Raw genomic sequence first — 21,034 nt, 5'->3', positions numbered from 1 at the left:
TGTTTTGTCCTTTAATACCAGCGGGTAAAAACGCATTTTATCCACTAGTGGGTAAAGTAATTTGACCTTGAATAAAGTAAAATTAATTGCTTTAAAATTGATAAAAGTAGATGAATCTAGTAATAAAGATGATTTACCATCTGTGGAACTACTGGAAGCAGTGATAAACGCATTTTTTTGCGTTGTAGTTTCCTCGCTATAGTGAGGGGAAAAGTTTTGTGTTACACTCGGGTGCAAATGTAATGTACTTTTCTCAAACATGGTATGAAATATTGATGTTATGTGCCTTATATACTCTGTCAACCAAGTCTGTCAGTAAATAAGAACAAAGAAAACTATATGCATCCTTTTCTTTAGGGTGCTAGAGAAAAGGATACCTATAGTTTTCTTAGTTCTTATTTACTGACAGACTTGTTTGACAGAATATAATTGGCAGCGAAGTATGACGTTGCAGGTGCGGCTAGGACGATTGGTAGATAATGGAATTTCATACAAACCTTACAGGCCAAGGCCGGCAAAGTCTTCTTTTTTAATTTCCAAACACAGATAATTGTGACATAACATCCAGGTATTTAGCCAATTAAAAAAAAACTATAAGGGGCTTTATAGACGTGCCGACTGCAACTGGTACGGGCCCTAGACAATATTTGATTTTGGATGCGTTTTCATACAAAAAAAAATTTTTTTCGTTTTTTTTTTACTTTTTGTTTTTTTATAAGCGTATACGGGGCTTCAAAGGGGAACGAAAATTCGATTATTTTTGCGCTACGACGCACCGTTAAGGAGATACAGCCATCCAAAGTTACTATTTTCAGTAGACTTTATTTATTTCATACCATGTTTGAGAAAAGCACTATACATACCTCGGCGGGAAATGGGGTTGCCGGCCGAAGACATATAGACGGCCGAGCGAAGCGAGGCCGGATAGGTCTGAGGTATTGTCCCGGCCTCTGTAGTAATGTACTATTACTTCTCGTGTGTTAAAAAACTCGCAAGTTCAGGATTCTATTCTCGAACCACTCGCTTCGCTCGTGGTTCAACTGTAGAATCCTTTCACTTGCTCGTTATCAATTCCACACTCGCAACGCGCATGTGACACTGTTTGAGTTGCAGGCGTCCATAGGTTACGGTGACCGCTTTACATCAGGCGGACCGTATACTTGTTTGCCACCGACGTTGTATAAAAAAAAAAAAAAAACTCGGCGTTAAAATACAACTTTGCCCCCTTGTATTTATAACAAATAACTATTACAGCTTAGTAGGGCCATCCGATCGTGTGTAGATTAACGGAAAAACTAAGATAATAAATAAAATATTAAGATAAAGTACTTTTACTCAGTTGCATGTGCGAGACAACAGTCGATGCTCTCCCGTCTCGTAGCAAAAATTCTTTCAGGAATTCAACATGGTCACTTAAATTCTCCAAAGCGTGTGCTTTTGAAAAACAAGAGAGTATCAGGATGTAAAACAATTGAAAGTGCGCCATCGCTTGTTGGACGCGAGCTGTTTACAATACTAAGACAAGTTAAGACTCTTTTTAGGTAAACTAGGGTTGATTGTTGAATAATGTAGATTGTAGATTGTAGGTACATTGCTCTGTAAATTTACGTTTTGAAGGATTTGAACTCTATACCCGTAGCTACTGTTTGAACTTGTAGACCTAATTATATTGGCCGGCTCACAAAAACGACTAAACACTGTCTCGACTTCATTCTGAAGCCAACTTGATTTTTTAATCAAAGTATAACCATAGCGAATTTTAAAATGCACCTTTTTGTCAACAGTAGTAATTTAATTGCGACTGAATTTTTTATTAGCCTTGCCGGAATCGACCCGGTAATTTTCTTTTTGCATCTTTTATTTTACGAAGTATTGAAGGTTACTTAGATGATTATTTTGCATCAGGTAGGCTATGAGCACGCGAACTATATTGAGGAGAAAAAAACTATAATATTAAGTGTGCCTTATTGTTCTTAGGACGACAAACACTGACATTTTATACTTCGCTCGTTAGACACAATATCTAATTACAATCAAGACTGCCACAGTACCTATTGTGTTCTTAATTACTTGTTTTATAAGGGCCAGTTTAGATAATTGAGGTAGTAGTCAAGGTTTGCTGAGCAGGTGCCGTAGCCGAATGGCATATCTGCGACGCGAAACGCCACCGAAACGCCGCAGAAATGTAGTCAGGCTCTGTCGCGCCAATACTCAAGAGCGATAGAGATAGATACCTACGAAAGAGATATTATCGAGAGCGTTTCGTGAGCGTTTGTGCATGCGGCTACGCACACAGGGTACCTTAGCCAATGTCACAGTCGCTTACGCTTCGTAAGCATTAGCTATCTCTGCCTATGGCTCTTCTGTAGTGGCTTAATTTTGACGACCGGTCTGGCGCAGTCGGTAGTGACCCTGCCTGCTACGCCGCGGTCCCGGGTTCGAATCCCGGTAAGGGCATTTATTTGTGTGATGAGCACAGATATTTGTTCCTGAGTCATGGATGTTTTCTATGTATATAAGTATTTATATATTTTATATATATCGTTGTCTGAGTACCCACAACACAAGCCTTCTTGAGCTTACCGTGGGCCTCAGTCAATCTGTGTAAGAATGTCCTATAATATTTATTTATTTATTTATTTAATAAAAACAGTAAGTGTATGTAGCGTTCCGATCGTCACATAGCGTGAACGGTTGTTACTCCGGCGAGGCCGGCAGGTCTGCTTTCCACAGGTTTCCCTCCAATGAGAGTCACAGAGACACTACATTGTTGAGAGTGCTGTGGGCTGCGCGTGCGACTGTTGTTCGTTGCGCGTAAATTGCGATCTTTTCTGAGTAAGTTTTATTATGATTTTATGGCTTTTGGGCAAGAACCAAGGAAACAAGTTCGGCAGTAGGTTTATAATTTGGCTAGAATTTAATTAATTGAAATAATTCAGCAAAAATTGGTTTGGGCCACGAATGTGGTATTCGGCTTTAGGTATCCTAGGTTGTGCTGGTCGAATGGGATTTGAGATATCAATACACTTTTTAATTTCTTCGAAGCCTATGGGATTTGTCTGGAATGTCAGGATCGCGATCGTAGCAAAAAATAACAATGATCTCGGCCTATCCCATTGGGAAATATGCGATGTATCATATTTGATGATATTATAATTATACATAGGTATGTAATTATGACTGTACTTATATTTGATGATAGGTACTTTATTTGTAATTACATAAAATCCGGACATCTCATAGATTCGGCTCAGGTTTTAAAATGGTTTTATCCGGGTCGTAGTCCTGACTGAACGTGAAAACACATAATTAATTAAAACATTTATTTAAATAAATAACTAAAAACATTATTTATATCACATAACATAAAATAATAAAATACAAGACGTAGTACGCGTAAGGAATATGGATAAAAAAGTAATCTATTTCCTAAATTAAAATTAACTTATAAGTAAAAAAACCGGCCAAGTGCGAGTCGGACTCGCCCACCGAGGGTTCCGTACAAACTTTCTTTCAAAATACCTAGTAAAAATAATCTCATATTTTCATATTTATAGGCACTAATGAGTATTATAGTGTATAGCCACATCTCTCGGTCAATTTGCTAACTAATTTGCGCGACCTGGTTTTTTAGGGATAATTCTTTATAATGTTAACCGATTTAAACAGTTTTTACTTTATTGGACAGAAGATGGTTTACGTAACATCTCGTATTAATTTGAAGTAGATCTACATCCGCAAGGGTGGGTAAATTGAAAGTAAAAATCTGAAAAGTTTTTTGTGAATTAAAATAAAAGTATTCAAAATACAAACACGATTATATTTTTCCTGTAATATATAGCATAAAACCAATGTTTGCTAAAATTTTCATAATTTTTCGTTGGTAAACTTCGGAGATAAGGGGGGGGGAACGGTATTTTTTTTTACATTTTCCTTCAAAATTCTTTTTTTTTCCACAACAAAAAAAATATAAAAAATAGCTTATTTACGTTCAATTTGAGCTCTTTCCAACGATACCCCACTTGACCTAGTAACTTGAAATTTACAGTTTGCCCCCCTTTCATTTTGGCCATTTTCTACAATTAAAATTAATATATTTAAAAAAATTATACTTTCTATTTGTAGAGGTTTACAATGTTCACAACTATTCCTAATTTCAATTTGATAGCATTAGTAGTTCTCGAGATATTTAGGAATGTGACAGACGGACAGACAGACGGACAGAGTCGCACCATAAGGGTTCTTGTTGTACCTTTTTGGTACGGAACCCTAAAAATGCTCCCCAAATCGTCACTGTGTGTTATGGTGCCCAGAAGGCTGGCAGAGTTACCCCTTTGGATAGCCAGACTTAACCTCCGGCCGAAGTAGCTGCAAGAAGATTATATTGTTAATACAAATTGTAAATATATTTATATTATAAGTTAAAAGCACGTGGAAATACTTAGGTACTATGAAAAAGCTGGTGGCCTTGTGCTTGCATTCCGGTTAGACCCTCGGTTATTAAACTTCGTTATGTTTATAAAGTTGTTGTAGTAAGTACTTAAGCCTCCGCCACACATAAAGCGTTTTGAAAGCGTAGCGTTAGCGGAGCGGATTGCGAGCGGAATCCGCGCGCATTCCGCTCGCAATCCGCGCTCGTTAGTTCCCGCCGGCGTCCGCTGGGCGCAACGCCAGCGTTCGTCCGGCGCACCGCTATCGTTGCGCTCCGCTGACGCTTCGCTACCGCTCCGCCTACGCTATCAAAACGCGCATGTGTGGCCGAGCTTTTACACTATTTATTGTATGTATAGGTAAGTATAAGTATTAGTTATATTATATCGTCTAGTTACTTAGTACCAATAAATCACTTACTCGTAGGGAATGCAATTACCGGTCGTTTTTCAAAACCGGTAATTTACCGACATAGCGTCGCAAAAACCGGTAAACCGGTAATTTCCCGGTTTTGATTTTATTTCATGAAAAATCAATATTTTCCGTCAAAATCGATAATTAAGTAGCTTTTTTAGTAGTGTTCATTAAACTACCACTTTCAAAAGACAAATATGATTAATGAAATCTTGAAAAAGCAGGTTTTAGGACTTTGTTACAAAAAAAATAAATACATTTTAGATGGTAAATCTCACAATTAGCACTCATCTTCGATAAAATCAACTAAGACACTAGAAATCATCACAGATTATTCATATAAGTATCACGTATTTGTAATTGCGTAAAAGACAACTACAGGAACTTATATCCCACCAAAAACGTGCTGTGTTACACAGCAGATTATGTCACATCCTGGACTGGCAGATCCCGCAAAAACAGGCAAGTTTCGTCAAGGGCAAAGGTGCAGAATTGCAGATCCTAAATATACATCCATTGATAGAGATGGCTTATGAATTCAGTACTTCGATGATCCTCTGCTTCATCGACTATAGCAAAGCCTTTGACTGCATCATTTTGTCATCAAGCATTTGGTAGCTTTCATTGAATTGAAACTCCGTTGAAAAAACGGCTAAGAGCGTGTCGGGCCACGCTCAGTGTAGGGTTCCGTAGTTTTCCGTATTTTTCTCAAAAACTACTGAACCTATCAAGTTCAAAACAATTTTCCTAGAAAGTCTTTATAAAGTTCTACTTTTGTGATTTTTTTCATATTTTTTAAACATATGGTTCAAAAGTTAGAGGGGGGGGACGCACTTTTTTTTCTTTTAGGAGCGATTATTTCCGAAAATATTAATATTATCAAAAAACGATCTTAGTAAACCCTTATTCCTTTTTAAATACCTATCCAACAATATATCACACGTTGGGGTTGGAATGAAAAAAAAATCAACCCCCACTTTACATGTAGGGGGTACCCTAATAGAACATTTTTAGGTAGATACAACACACAGATGCTCTTAGGCCAGTAACAGTAGATGACTTCATAAGTTCATATACTTCGGCGCAAACATCGACAATATCGGTTCTACTGAAAAAAAAAAAAACAGAATACGCATAGGAATGGCCAAAAGAGTCCTACCTACAAGGATTATCTCCATAAGTCTTGGTTTACGCTCTAGTCTTCTTCATTTTCATCTACGGAGCTGAGACTTGGAGTCTGAAAAAGGCTGCAACCGCATTGACGTTTTCGAGATGTGGTGCTAGATGAAGATTCTGCAAATACCCTGAATTGCCTTCCGTACAAATGTGTCTATCTTACGCGAATTGAAAATCAACACCAGGTTATCAACCATCTGTTTACGTAGAATTTTGGAGTTTTTGGAGGGAAAAAGGTCACAACCTCGAGCAACTAATCATTACTGGCAAGGTTGATGGCTAACGATCCAGAGGTCGCAAGATGGACAGATGAGATCCTTTCTATCCTCTATACCCAACTTCAGAACCGGAACAGAAAGTCAAAATAAAACTGATTCTATTGGGACTTCACGACCCTCAGCAATGAAGATACCAATGCGAGAAGGAGGGGGTCTTATCTTAAAAATTAATCAAATATTTAAATAAGAATGAGTGAAATAATGGTCTTATCTATCCTTCATTCGGGTTCTAAATTTGGAGTTTATAAAACCAACTGTGATTGTCCACAGTCCACACTTGTTGGTTTTATAGAAATCAGGTTTTTTATCTTGGAACCGACTATGCAGGCACGCACAGTGCAGGCAACAATGCACGGACTCTAGCCGCTGCAAGAACTCATGCCTGATGATGGGTCTCCATACTCTCCATATGCCACGAAACATGTCGGCAGACATACTTAGGTAGGTACGTTTATGAAACGACAACCATTCATCCCTCTCGCGCGTATTGACTGTCGACGTATTACAGTGGGTAAGATATAACAGACATGTTTTCAATACTACAATATAGCATAGAAATTACACAAAAAATAAACGTTTTCATGTAGAAAACGAATTCTTGCTAAATAAAGTGTTTACCAGAAGTATCTACAAGTGTTTATTTACGAAGAAATAGCGACAGAAGTGCTTTTTGTAGCAATTTTTAAGTAAATTTAAATTTCGGTAAAAAACCGGTTTTTGAATATATTTACCGGTAATTTACCGAACCCAAATTTGGAAAAATTACCGGGAAACCGGTAAACCGGTTTACCGGTTTGCATTCCCTTAGGGTCAAAAGTGGCTCGAAACGGTTCGAGTAAATAGTGCACGTCATGCGCGCGGCCTGTTGCTGGAATTTGGCCTGCGCACTACCGTGCGCTTAGATATGTTATTTTATAATACGATACGTTACGTTATGCCACAACCAGAAAGTAATTTACTGGACAAATGCCTACTTGTAACTCATTTGTTTAGTAATTTGTTGATAAGATTACGTCTAGGAATAATTCATCCATTATGAATTGTATTCCTTGGGCATAAGAGCCATAGTTAATATTCAACATTTATAGCGATTGATTATTGTTGGACGAACGGGTTCCCCGTTACCAATGTGTACCTACTTTATATATACCTATTGCTGTATAATCTGCCAGATGCCTCGACCTAATTTACGATCGATGTTTCCCTTTTTTATGGTTTCGTACCAAAAAGGTACAAAAGGAACCCTTATGGCGACGCTCTGTCCGTCTGTATGTCTGTCTGTCTGTCTGTCACATTTCTAAATATCTCGAGAACTATTTATGCTATCGACTTGAAATTTGGAATATTTAGAACACGGTGAACCTCTACAATCTGAAAGTATTTTTTTTTAAATTTGTTAATTTTAATTATAGAAAATGGCCAAAATGAAAGGGGGCCAAACTATAAATGTCAAGTTACTAGGTCAAGTGGGGTATCGTTAGAAAAAACTCAAATTGTATTAAAACTATTTAGTATAATTTTTTTGCTGTGAAAAAAAAAAACGATTTTTGAAGGGAAATGTAAAAAAATACCGCCCCCTCCCCCCTTTTTTTTACCAAATATGGCTATTATAATAAATATTACAGGAAAAATAAAATCGTACACGTATCTTGAAAGTTGGTACGGAACCCTCGGTGGGCGAGTCCGACTCGCACTTGGCCGGTTTTATTTATTTATTGTAGTGTAGACTGAACGGCTATTGACCCTATATAGTCATACCTGATGGAAACTGAAAAAAGATGGAGGTCGCTCGAGCTTCACTCTTGCTTTAAAGTGACCGATGTCATATTTGTAGATTAAGTTGCATCAACCATATTTGACAGACACATCATCGTCACGCAGCAGACGTCTATGGAACTTCCCATACAATAAAATTTAACGAACGCTGATTCAAACTTTCACGATTTTTACACATATTTAAAATTGCAAACGGGACTTAATCGCGTAGTAAATACGCGATTAAGTCCCGTTTGCAATTTTAAATATGTGTAAAAATCGTGAAAGTTTGAATCAGGTTTTAATATCTCATCCACATGGAACCCGGTCATTAGTAAATGCAAGAAGAAACAAATATCGCGGGTTGAAAAACCGAATATCGTGAGTGTTGTGTGTCGACAAGGTGACATCCCTAGTGCACAAACTGTTCAAGTGGGTAGTCAGGACCAGGTGCGGGTAGTTCGAAAAACTCGTACAGCTAGAAGATGTTGATGTCAACTTCAGCCAGTCTGCTCCGAGACCACGGGGACAATGCCGTCCTTGAAACGTCGGAGGTTAGTGTTTAAAACATAGTGTTTAAAACATAGTAAATACGCGATTAAGTCCCGTTTGCAATTTTAACGAACGCTTTCGGTGACAGACGGTTTGATGCAACTGGCTCTTAGTGTCTAGTTTTTTTTTAAGTTAACCTATGTGACATTTTCTGGGTAAAGGGATCTTATTGTCGATGGCGCTTACGTCCCGCGGTGTCGTATTTGTATACGAACATCGCTCAAAACGCAGTAAGCGCCATCGACAATAAAAGGTCCCTTTACCAAGATAACGTCACCTATTATTGAGTTTTCACATTATGCGATTCGATATCGGATGTCGGACCGATATCCCATACATTACAGGTGCCATCTTCTCCATCATCTCGGATAATGTGAAAACGAACTTACGCATGCTAAAATATTAGTTAATTAGTATTAATTAAGTGTGGAGAAGTGTGATACATCGTCACTAAGTACTTTGAAAAAATCTCGTATCTCACGCTGCACCTCAAAGTTAAAACGCAGTAAGTCTGTATGCATTCCATACAATTTACTACAATTTTCTTTTCATTGACAGACGAAGATACAAGTTTTTTTAAAAGTAGTGACGATATTTATGTATGTATTTAGGTACTTTCAACATTAATTACTCATCATCGTCATCGCAACAGTCTTTTATCATGCCCTACTGAGCAGAGGTCTCACTTCCAGTAAGTTCATCATTTGTCCCGGTCGAGCTAATATGATAATATCATCCAGAAATTTAGGAACTTTAGATAAGTAGTTACGTACTACGTAGGCATATGTGGGGCTTTATTCAAATCACTGTCAAAGTCGCATCATTTTAAAATCAACAGTGGACATCAAGGACGATGTATACCCGGGACTGACAAAGCCTATACAAAAAACCGGCCAAGAGCGTGTCGGGCCACGCTCAGTGTAGGGTTCCGTAGTTTTCAGTATTTTTCTCCAAAACTACTGAACCTATCAACTTCAAAACAATTTTCCTAGAAAGTCTTTATAAAGTTCTACTTTTGTGATTTTTTTTCATAATTTTTAAACGTATGGTTCAAAAGTTAGAGGGGGGGGGACGCACTTTTTTTTCCTTTAGGAGCGATTATTTCCGAAAATATTAATATTATCAAAAAACGATATTAGTAAACCCTTATTAATTTTTAAATACCTATCCAACAATATATCACACGTTGGGGTTGGAATGAAAAAAAAATATCAGCCCCCACTTTATATGTAGGGGGGGGTACCCTAATAAAACATTTTTTTCCATTTTTTATTTTTGACCTTTGTTGGCGTGATTGATATACATATTGGTACCAAATTTCAGCTTTCTAGTGCTAACGGTTACTGAGATTATCCGCGGACGGACGGACGGACGGACAGACAGACATGGCGAAACTATAAGGGTTCCTAGTTGATTACGGAACCCTAAAAAGTGTATGAAATGTATGGGCCTTTTAGGGGTAAAACTAGATGGCGCTGTTTTGCAGCCAGAAAGTGGGGAAAATCTTACATATTTTCCCCAAATATGTTTGCTTGCTTTTATTTTTCATAAGAATAAATGACATATTTATTTATTTTGATATCATGATATCACGTCAACACACATTTTGAACAAAAGAAATTTGTAGGCATCATCAGTGCAGTATTTAAATGCTAGTATTTTATAGATGGAGGCGCTAAAAAATTGAGATACGATTCTTACTCGTAGTATGAAGATTGACAATCCTATATAAATCATCCTTGCCGGTGGATATTATTGCACGTTGATATACCGGGTGCCCGGTAATTAATGGACAACCTTTTAACCACCAAGAGGGCACCTTATACTGGTCCAGAAAATCGACTTTAAGGTTTAGTAAAAGTCGCCTGGTTTTCGAGATTTTCACACTTTTAAAAATTTTAATACTACTTACCTAAAATACTAAAACTATAGGTACCTAACATACCTATACATATTCCGTTAACTTTGGCATATAGTTAGGTCCATTATAGGTAACAGAACGGCATAGTTATTTTTCTTAAATTTGTATTTTTCTAAAAAAACCATATACCTGCGATAGATGTTACTTTAATTGCTGATTGAGAAACGGGCTTTAAAATTAACTCACACACACTATAAGTAACAAAAATATGACATTTCAATCGCATATGGAACACAGAAAGCCGGTTTCTTAACAGAAATTGATGTAACATCTACCGCAGGTGTATGGTGTTATTCAGAAAAAAGTTACGAATTAAAAAAAACTCGGAATTCAATAAAAACACGGTGTATGTACGGTTTATAATAATTTGGTGTTGTTGTCCCACCAGCCTAACCTAACTGAAACGAGAATTGCAAATATCTATCTTTCAAATACAGAGTGGGGCCTGTAACAAAGGCGAAGAATTGAACTGTAGGCTATTCTCCTTATACTGATCAACATTTGTTCGGCGACTTTTAAAAATAACTTGTATTTTGATTTTTATCACCCTTGAAAGTTTTTTCTAAGAGGTAATGTATTGCGAATTCTGTTAAGTCTAAAGTGTGACAGACAACTTCAATGAGAACAATAATGGCGTACATTGAAGCTAATATTTATTTTGTATGAAAAATTAAAAATTTAAAGACTTCATAATTTTTAAAAGTCACTGAACAAATGTTGATCAGTATAAGGAGAATAGCCTACAGTTCAATTCTTCGCCTTTGTTACAGGCCCCACTCTGTATAAATCTTTTGACAGATTTGTGCATTAGGTACAGTCACCGGCATAAATGTGTGATGATTTCTGTATCTTGTCATATTAACATCTTGTTTGAAATGTCATACGAAATTGTCAAACGATTAAAAGCGACAACAACATACAATCACGCCTGTATCCCATAAAGGGGTAGGCAGAACACATGAAACTACTAAAGCTTCAGTGCCACTCTTGGGAAATAAGGGGTTGAAAGTAAACGAAACTGTGACATGATGTGATGTGTGTGATGCGGTGTTAAAAGCGACAAGGTACAGAGATCATCACTTCTTTATGCCGGTAACTATACTATACCTATTCGATTCAATCCAATCAAGTCAATAGGTAATTATTCTTTGGCCTGAAAGTTTGGCTTTGGCTTAATTTTTAATTATTCGATTTATGAATGAATGAACAGCATGGTGTAACACGAGGAAACCGAATAAATTTAACAGCGTATTCCTCATCATATTGGAACAGTAAAATGTCATATAAACTTTTCGGGACTTCGCATACATATTATTTTTCAGAAAAAAAACACTGTTTTGATAGCGGTGATGACGTTATCGGACATAATTTATTATAACTATCCTCGTTGATAGATATCAAAAAAGTAACTCATAGCAAAAAAAGCATTTTGTAGAAAAATAATGTAAATTTTTATTTTATTTGCCAGGTTTAGGAATAAGTTTGTAATGGGGTGGCAAGTTGGCAACGCCCATGTGACACTTTTTTTTTTAAGTTGCAGGCGTCCATAAGTTACGGTGACCGCTTTCCATCAGGCGGGTCGTACGCTTGTTTGCCACCGACGTAGTATAAAAAAAATGTGAAAATACATGTAATAGCACAAAAAAAATGTTTTGTTGGGAAATTTGCTTGACGTCATATAACATTTTATCTTTATTATGCCCTCAGAAATGCGTAGTTAAAATCTTTCGGTTTTCTCATGTTACACCGTGTATAGGTAGCATTTATATATTATGGAATAGTTCTGCATTATGCACTAGGCAGATGGCCTTGAAGTTGATGCTACAACGGTTGATATAAATATTACAATTGACTCTAAACAGGTAATAGGTATGTAATATTTCATTTATTAATAATTATGCTTGAATTGTTATAAATAAAACAATATATAGGTACGTTTTTTCGCAACTGCATAAAAACAATGAAATGGTGTGACATAATAATAAATGTAACCGAAATATACACACCAAGGATTATTTATATAGGATTTACATACTTCATACTAAGAATCGTAGCTCGATTTTTTAGCGCCACCTATTAAATTCTATCATAACTGGGCATTTCTCAGAGCGTTATTTTTTTTTTATTTCGGTGGCAGCATTTTTACGTGATTCCTGTGAAAGTCACATGAAATTTTGTCAATTTATATAGAAGTCGCGGATTTCTACCAGAAACAAAGAAAACTCATGCTACGCTTACGGGGTTTGGGTAATAATGCTGCCACCGAAATCAAAAAAGTTGAAACGCTCTGAAAAATGCTCAACTACACTGATGATGCCCACAATTTTTTTTCATAATGTGATTAATGTGTATTGACGTGATATCATGATATTAAAATAAAGAAGCATGTCATTTGTTCTTATAAAAAATAAAAAAAATATTTATGATTTTGGCCACTTCTGCGAAACAGCGCCATAATTATAGCTTTACATTTCAGCTACTTAGGGGTACGCTTTATTAGTACGGGCTTTGCCTGTCCCGTATACATTGTCCTTGCTAAATACCAACCCCCTTATTCATAAACTTTCCCTAAAGTTACCAAGCCGATAAAGTTCGTTTGTCCTTTTCCGACCTATTGGTGTGATAGAAAGGGACAAACGAACTTTATTGGCTTGATAACTTTAGTGAACGTTTATGAATAAGGGGGTAATTGATTAAGCTACATTTGGATCAAAATCATTCTCAGAATGGGTTTTTTCCTTATGGGCAATTTTGTAACTGGACTAAGTTCAACACCTTGTTTACGATTTAGGTACGTTTTTATTTTTACAGATTTTTTCCTCAACATTTTGAATAAGCTGATGATTGGAATTTGGTGATGTTTGTTTATAATTTAAATAGGATAATTACCAATGAACACAAATTATTTACCTAATTAGATAGATAGATGGACAAGTCGCGCTTGTGTGTAAAAAGACAAATTTAGTACCTAGAAGAATGCTAATATTAGTTGATATTCTATATAATATTACCAATACCGAGGAGAGTGTACATATGAGTCAAATAAGAGACGGTAGAGTAATACGAAGGTAGTTCGGTCAACGCTAACTTACTTCTTGTACTGAAAGTACTGAAACTGACTGAAATAGCATGACACGTTCGTGAGTTTCCTTTAAAAATACGAAGGAAAAACATTTCGCACTAATTACATCTGCGTGCGTAGCCGAATGCACAAAAGCTCACGAAACGCTCACAAAAAAACGGGGCCAGTACATACATGCGAATTGTTCCATCAACAACAGTTCAACTCATAACATACATGATGAGTATCAATAGATCAGTTAGTTTCACTTGATAATTTCTTATATTCTCAGGATAATGGAGCGCTGGGAGGGCAAGACCGCATTAGTGACAGGGGCTAGTGCGGGCATCGGAGCGGCGGTGTGCGTCGCACTAGCTGACGCGGGAATGAAGGTGGTTGGGCTAGCCAGGAGAGCGCCTTTGGTTGAGGTTGGTGTTTTTAGCACAGAGCTCTAGGTCAGCAAGACAGCGGTGGTGACAGGGGCTAGTGCAGGCATCCGACGGTGTGCGTCGCACTAGCTGATGCGGGAATGAAGGTGGTTGGGCTGGCCAGGAGAGCGCCGATGGTTGAGGTGGGTCTTCTACAGAGCTCTAGGTCAGCAAGACAGGAGACAGCCAGCGGGCATCGAGGCATCGGTGTGCGTTACGCTGGCTGACGAGGGGATGAAGGTGGTTAAAGGGACATTAGTTGAGGTTGATGTTCTCTGCATGCTGGGTCAGCATTGTTAGTAAGACTGTGGTGGCGACAGCGGGCATCGAGGAAGTTGCCGGGCGTCTGCGGGGCATGAAGGTGGTTGGGCTGGTGAGGGGAGTGCCATTAGTTGATGTATCGTTAGTTGTCGTCGGTGTTGTCAGGATCAGGATAGAACATATAGCCAGTAAGAGTAGACTGCTTAGGGGGCGCATATGTGATCCATGTGGATCATGAGGTTTGAGGAAAGCCTCGTGAATCTTGTGATTAAGTTAAAGCATCTGAAAGAGAGTGCTTAGAACCTTTTCGGTTAAAATGAGCTGTGTTTTAAGTTACTTTCTATAGGTCTGACGATACTTTAAATTCCCCCCAGAAACTGCAGTCGCGCGTCAAAGGCAAGGGCAGCATCATGGGCAGACAGTGCGACGTGTCACAGCCGCACGAGGTCGCGGCGGTATTCCAGTGGCTGGACTCGCTAGGCGGGGTTGACTTGCTCGTCAACAACGCTGGCGTGTTCTTCCCTGGGGGCATGACTGGTGAGTGACAAGGACGGCAACAGCGCGACGTGTCGCAGCCACACGTGTTCCAGTGGCTGGACTCGCTAGGCGGGGTCGACGTGCTCGTCAACAACGCTGGCGTGTTCTTCCCTGGGGGCATGACTGGTGAGTGACAAGGACGGCAACAGCGCGACGTGTCGCAGCCACACGTGTTCCAGTGGCTGGACTCGCTAGGCGTGGTCGACGTGTTCGTCAACAATGCTGGCGTCTTCTTCCCCGGGGGCATGACTAGTGACCACAGAGTGCTGGTGAGTGACAAGTACGGCAACAGTGCGTGCGTACGTGTTCCAGTAGCTGGACTCGCTAGGCGGGGTCGTGCTCGTCAATTCTTTCCCAGCGGCATGACTGGAGAGTGACAAGGACAGCAAATATATCTATATTTCTCTTATCTAAGAATTAAATTGCGTCACGGTTAAGCACCGTTGCCTTGGCCTTCTCATGGGAGTACAGATTTTTGCGAGATTTTAGAAATACTGCTGGAGGTACCTATACCTTTTTGCCTTACGATTGAGACTGTTACTTTAGGTGCTATACGAATGTGACGTTCTTAATTAAAACGTGCCACAATGTCGCTATTTCGTTGTCCTTTTGCTTAAGTTTAGTATTAATCTGTGCTTAAGTGTGATAATGTGGTACCTTTTACTTCACTACGGCTACGGCATAGGCTCAAATGCCTCAAATAATGCTGGCGTTTATGGGGCCCAAAATTTCTGAAGTTATAAGATGTAGGTAGACTTTACCTAAATGGGCAGTGACAGTATTTGGGATGATAGTTGTCACGACGACTTTGGTTGTCAATGAACAATGATGAAACGTATCATGGCATCTATTAGGGACACATGGTTGGTAGTTCTAACGTGTGACTCTATATTTTCCAGACATTGGTCCGAAGCCAACGCCAGAGGAAGACCTGCTGAAATGCATTGACGTGAACGTGAAAGGAGTGGTGATGTGCTCGCGGCACGCTGTCGCCTCCATGCGACGCCGCGGCGTCGACGGACATATCGTCAACATTAACAGGTTAGTTCAACAAGCAAACGACAGAAGAAAACATACTGAAAGTGGAATGGAAGTCAACGTGATGTAGTCCTTGCGTTGTTGCGAACTTGGTTGTTGTCAACGTCGACAGGGTAACCGAATGGCACAAACTCTCACGAAACGAAATGCTCGCCGCAGAAATGTACCTGGCTCTATCGCGCCAATACGCAAGAGCGATAGAGATAGATTAGCTACGAAAGAGATATTATCGTGAGCGTTTGTGCATTCGGCTACGCACACTGTGGTCAGTTTAACAGAGAAATACGAAGTGAGTGAAAGAGTCTGAAGATAAAGTGATAAAGGTAATATTATTGGACCAGTTGGACCACATACATTTCACTACTTTTCTTTTTCCCAACAGGCCCCGTAGCCGAATGGCACAACAAACGCTCACGAAACGAAACGCTCGTAGAAGTAGAGTCTGGCCCGTAAATAGCCGAATGGCATTTCTGTGACTCCAAACGAGCCAGACTACCTTTCGCGGCGTTTCGTTTTCGTTTCGCGTCGTAGAAATGCCATTCGGCTACGGGGGCAGTCCCTTATCCGAATGGTATTTCTGCAGTCTGCAGTTGCAGTCTGGATCTGACGCGCCAATACGCCAGCAAGAGCGATTTGGCGGGGTTTGGCGTCACAGAAGTGCTATTCGGCTATTACGGGGCCAGACTCTATCTTAGTACCATTTGCAGTGGCTCCCCAACCCAGTTCGCAAAGAGGTTGAAGAGCTCACGTAATTCGCGTAATAACCTCCGTTAGCTTCAATCAATCGAGATTAATTGATGGACCGCGACAGGAAATTTAATCACTCGCTTGTCTCGAGCCAGCGGTTTTGAAATTTAGTACCTATAATAGGTATCTACCTCTCGTTTATCTTAAGAACTTAAACTAGTGAAGAGTCAGATCAAGCTTAGTACGTTTTCACATTATCCGATCCGATATCGGATGTCGGACCGATATCCCATACATTATAGGCGCCATCTTGGATTTTTTCTATTGAAATCCTTACGACTTCCGATATCGGATCGGATAATGTGAAAACGGACTTAGATGACAATGATGACATCGATGTTGATAGACACCTGTCTAATTGTAAGCGTAAGTCCGTTTTCACATCCGATCCGACATCGGAAGTTGTAAGGATTTCATCGATTCATCCAATGTGCGGGATATCGGGACGGTCCGACATCCGATACCGGATCGGATAATGTGAAAACGCATAAGGCTGTGCGCATGCTCATATTGAATGAATGAAATCATTTATTTCAAACGTTTAAAAGTCCATAAATTACGTTTAAATTTATAACTACTTATATTGGGCGTGCGGAGTGCATGTCAAACAATTGAAACTCATCTCATACAAGTGTCAGTCGACGCGACGCTCAATTTAGGTGTACGTACGCCCGTCCGCCCTGCCACACGCCCCGCTGAACGCTCCTCTTCAAGTGTCCACTCAAGCTTTACACTAAAAGTTATTATTTCATACAACCTGTAGGTTTTTAAGCTCGTTTCCTATATATGTCGTCATGTAGCTGAAAATATTCTAGAATGTACCTACTTACAATAGGAGTCACAAAAATCATGACATTAGATTCGTAAAATGTTTCAGTATCGCGGGCCACTACATTCCCTTCGACACGATGTTCAACGTGTACCCGGGCTCCAAGCACGCCGTCACCGGCATCACGGCGTCTCTCGACAACGAACTGTGCGACTTCGGCAGCAAAATCAAAACAACTGTAAGTTCTCATGAACAGTAGGTAGGTAGGAAACCCAGGAAAGCACTCGGCCACCGCCATCATTATCAGAGGCCAAGCCTTCTCTTGACAAGCTGTGTTCTGATGGATACCATTGAACAGTACTAGTGGAGAAGCCGTCAGCGGCATCACGGCGTCTCTGGACAAGGAGCTGTGTGACTTCGGCAGTAAGATCAAAATAACAGTGAGTTCGCAACAGCTAAGACCAGAGGACAAGTATGCCTTCGTCGGCATGACGGCTTCTCTTGTCAATTGTGTCTTGAGCAGTCAGGTACTCAGGCTATCACGCCGTCACCATCAGCATCAGTATTTCTGGATAAGGAACTTTGTGATATGTGCAGCAAAATCAAAACAATGGTGAGTTCACAACAGGAAATACCAGAGGCCAAGCCTTTTCTTGACAAGCCATGTGTAAGTTCTGATGGACACGACTCAACAGTACCGATCACAGGCATCACAGCGTCTCTGAACGACGAGCTGTATGACTTCTGCAAGATCAAGACTACAGTGAGTTCACAACAGCTAAGCCCAGAGGACAAGTATGTCTTCACCAGCTTCTCTTGACAAGTGTGTCTTGTTCGGCAGCGACTGCAGCGAGATAGACAACTCATGAGCGGTATTAGGTAATCTAGGCTAGCACCCAGTCACCACCATCACAGCTTCTCTGGAAAACAAACTGTGTGATCGTGAGTTCAAAACAACGGTGAGTTCACAATAGCCAGAAGAGAAGTTGGCTGTCACCGGAATAACAGTTTCTTTTGATACTTAAGCTGTTTGACTTCGGTTAGTAAGATCAAGACAACTGTGAATTCTCATGAACACGATTGAACTGTGGGTACCAGAGGAAAGGCACCGGCATCACGGCGTCTCTGCTGGATAACGACTGTGTGTGTAAGTTCTCACGAGGAACCTGCTGTATCCGGGGTAGAGCCACACCAAGCGATTTTGACAGCCCGTCCAATGTAAGTCCGGTGCTTTCCCGTAGTCTATAAGTACCTATTTAGGTCTATAAGTACCTAATACGGTTAGGCTGTATTGTAGTGATACATGCTGATAGATAAAAAAAATGTTGAACATATTTATGTTCAACATTTTTTTTATCTATCAGCATGTATCACTACAATACAGCCTAACCGTTGTAGCATAATTACAGTCGTCGATGAGATGATTTTGAAAAAAAAAAAACTTACCTATTTCAGAGTATATCTCCTGGCCTGGTAGCCACGGACATGGTGCTGGCCGAGTTAGACGGCGCTCCGCTGACGGCCCCGGCGCTGCGGCCCGAAGACGTCGCAGAGGCCGTGCGCTATGTGGTCTCCACCCCGCCCTCCGTCAACGTGAGTCACTTGACAGTAAACTTGTCAGAGTATATCCCACGGTCGGCTCACGTGGTCAATAACCAGGGGGGCGACGGTGGTGCTGGCCGATCTGCCGATGGCTGGCTGGATGGCGCTTCGCTGACAGCCCCGGCCTGCGCCCCGAAAACGTCTGTCAATGTAACTTACCACACGACGCACAGCTTACCTAACTGCAGGTAGTGAATGGCGGGTCTGACCTCAATGAGGAAAATAATAATATGAGTTTCGCTGTTTATGTAGGTACATATTTGTATAGTGATTTTCTTAAATCCAGTTTTAGTATAATTCTGCTTATATACATACATACATACATACATATAATCACGTGTGTATCCCATAAAAGGATAGGCAGAGCACATGAACTTCTAAGTTTCAACTATCAGTAACGCTCTTGACAAAAAGGGGTTGAAAGGAATCCATTGTGACATTGCAGTGACAGGTTGCCAGCCTCTCGCCTACGCCACAATTTAACCTATATCCCACTGTCGACTTCTACGACACCCACAGGAAGAAAGTGGGTGGTGAAATTCTTAACCCGTCAGCACACGGGGCACCGTCTGCCTATATTTATTAGTTATACCCAATTAACGCATTATATTAAATATTTGTTTGCAGATTAACGAGCTGACTATCACGCCTGTCGGGGGAAAGCGGCTCTGAGACCTCAGAATGTAGCACGAAAGATTACTCACCTGTATAGTATTAAATAATTATAATGTTCGCACTTTCGTCCTGTGGAAAATTAATTAAGATCCAGTTTGTAAAATTATATTAATACATACCTATGAACATTTTATTTTCTGATATTAATTAACTAATATCTGGGCGACCGAGCTTCCCTCGGTTCTATTTTTAACCGTCGCCTTAAATCTCTCAAGAAGGACGGTTCTCAAGTCGTCTGTATGTTTTTTTATTTTTTATGTTTGTTCCTCGATATCTCCGTCGTTACTGGACCGATTTTGAAAAATTTTTTTTGATTGAATGTATATGCATACAGATTGGTCCCATTTTTCTCAGAACCCAGTTCTGATTATGGGATCCTGGAGAAATCGAGGGAACTCCTCGAATCTGAAAGGAATACATATGGTGATTTTTGTGTTTTTAAAGGAACAGCATGCATTTATGTACGGAACAGTGACATTTGGTGCAGTGGAACTGCTGATGATGGCCAGAACGGAACTCTTCAAATCTGAACGGCACGCTTATAGTGACTTTGGTATTTTTATAAGAACAGCATGCACTTACGTCCAGAACAGTGACATTTGGTGCAGTGGAACTGCTGATGATGGTCAGAACCGAACTCCTCAAATCTGAACGGCACGCTTATAGTGACTTTGGTATTTATATAAGAACAGCATGCACTTTCGTCCAGAACAGTGACATTTGGTGTAGTGGAACTGCTGATGATGGTCAGAACCGAACTCCTCAAATCTGAACGGCACGCTTATAGTGACTTTGGTATTTTTATAAGAACAGCATGCACTTTCGCCTAGAACAGTGACATTTGGTGCAGTGGAACTGCTGATGATGGCCAGAACCAAACTCCTCAAATCTGAACGGCACGCTTATAGTGACTTTGCCATTTTTATAATAACAGCATGCACTTACGTCCAGAACAGTGACATTTGGTGCAGTGGAGCTGCTGATGATGGTCAGAACCGAACTCCTCAAATCTGAACGGCACACTTATAGTGACTTTGGTATTCTTATAAGAACAGCATGCACTTACGTCCAGAACAGTGATATTTGGTGCAGTGGAACTGCTGATGATGGTCAGAACCGAACTCCTCAAATCTGAACGGCACACTCATAGTGACTTTGTTATTTTTGTAAGAAAAGCATGCATTTAAGTTCAGAACAGTGACATTTATTTAGTTATGTTTGTTAAGCATATTGAGTTTTCAAGTCAAAGTTTGTCTAGCTTCGATTTCTTATAATCGGATTCATGAGGAATTGAGGAAACTCCTCAAACCTTAACGTTATACGTATATTCATTTGTGTTGCCATCTAATAATTAAAGCATTAAAAGCAGTTTTAAAAAAATACTTACAC

The 21,034-nt window shown here is 39.8% G+C and overlaps 1 protein-coding gene across 1 annotated transcript; it reads left to right on the top strand.

The window, feature by feature from the left end:
• Window positions 1–2,707: 2,707 nt before the first annotated feature.
• On the top strand, window positions 2,708–19,769 carry LOC125236596 (farnesol dehydrogenase-like). Its single transcript, XM_048143456.1, has 7 exons — window positions 2,708–2,835; window positions 13,881–14,016; window positions 14,652–14,814; window positions 15,714–15,855; window positions 17,477–17,606; window positions 18,824–18,961; window positions 19,598–19,769. The coding sequence occupies exons 2-7, from the start codon at window positions 13,885–13,887 to the stop codon at window positions 19,640–19,642; spliced, it is 750 nt and encodes a 249-aa protein (XP_047999413.1). The 5' UTR covers window positions 2,708–2,835; window positions 13,881–13,884; the 3' UTR covers window positions 19,643–19,769.
• Window positions 19,770–21,034: the final 1,265 nt, after the last annotated feature.

Source organism: Leguminivora glycinivorella, chromosome 19, assembly GCF_023078275.1.
Source record: "Leguminivora glycinivorella isolate SPB_JAAS2020 chromosome 19, LegGlyc_1.1, whole genome shotgun sequence".
Classification (NCBI taxonomy): domain Eukaryota; kingdom Metazoa; phylum Arthropoda; class Insecta; order Lepidoptera; family Tortricidae; genus Leguminivora; species Leguminivora glycinivorella.
Note: the sequence above shows the minus strand (reverse complement) of the source record. Positions and strands in the feature narration are given on the sequence as shown.

Coding starts and splice junctions, on each gene's coding strand:
- LOC125236596 (XM_048143456.1), top strand. CDS start 13,885: ATGGAGCGCTGGGAGGGCAAGACCGCATTAGTGACAGGGGCTAGTGCG. Junction 14,017..14,651: donor GGAGAGCGCCTTTGGTTGAG/GTTGGTGTTTTT, acceptor AATTCCCCCCAG/AAACTGCAGTCGCGCGTCAA. Junction 14,815..15,713: donor CTTCCCTGGGGGCATGACTG/GTGAGTGACAAG, acceptor TATATTTTCCAG/ACATTGGTCCGAAGCCAACG.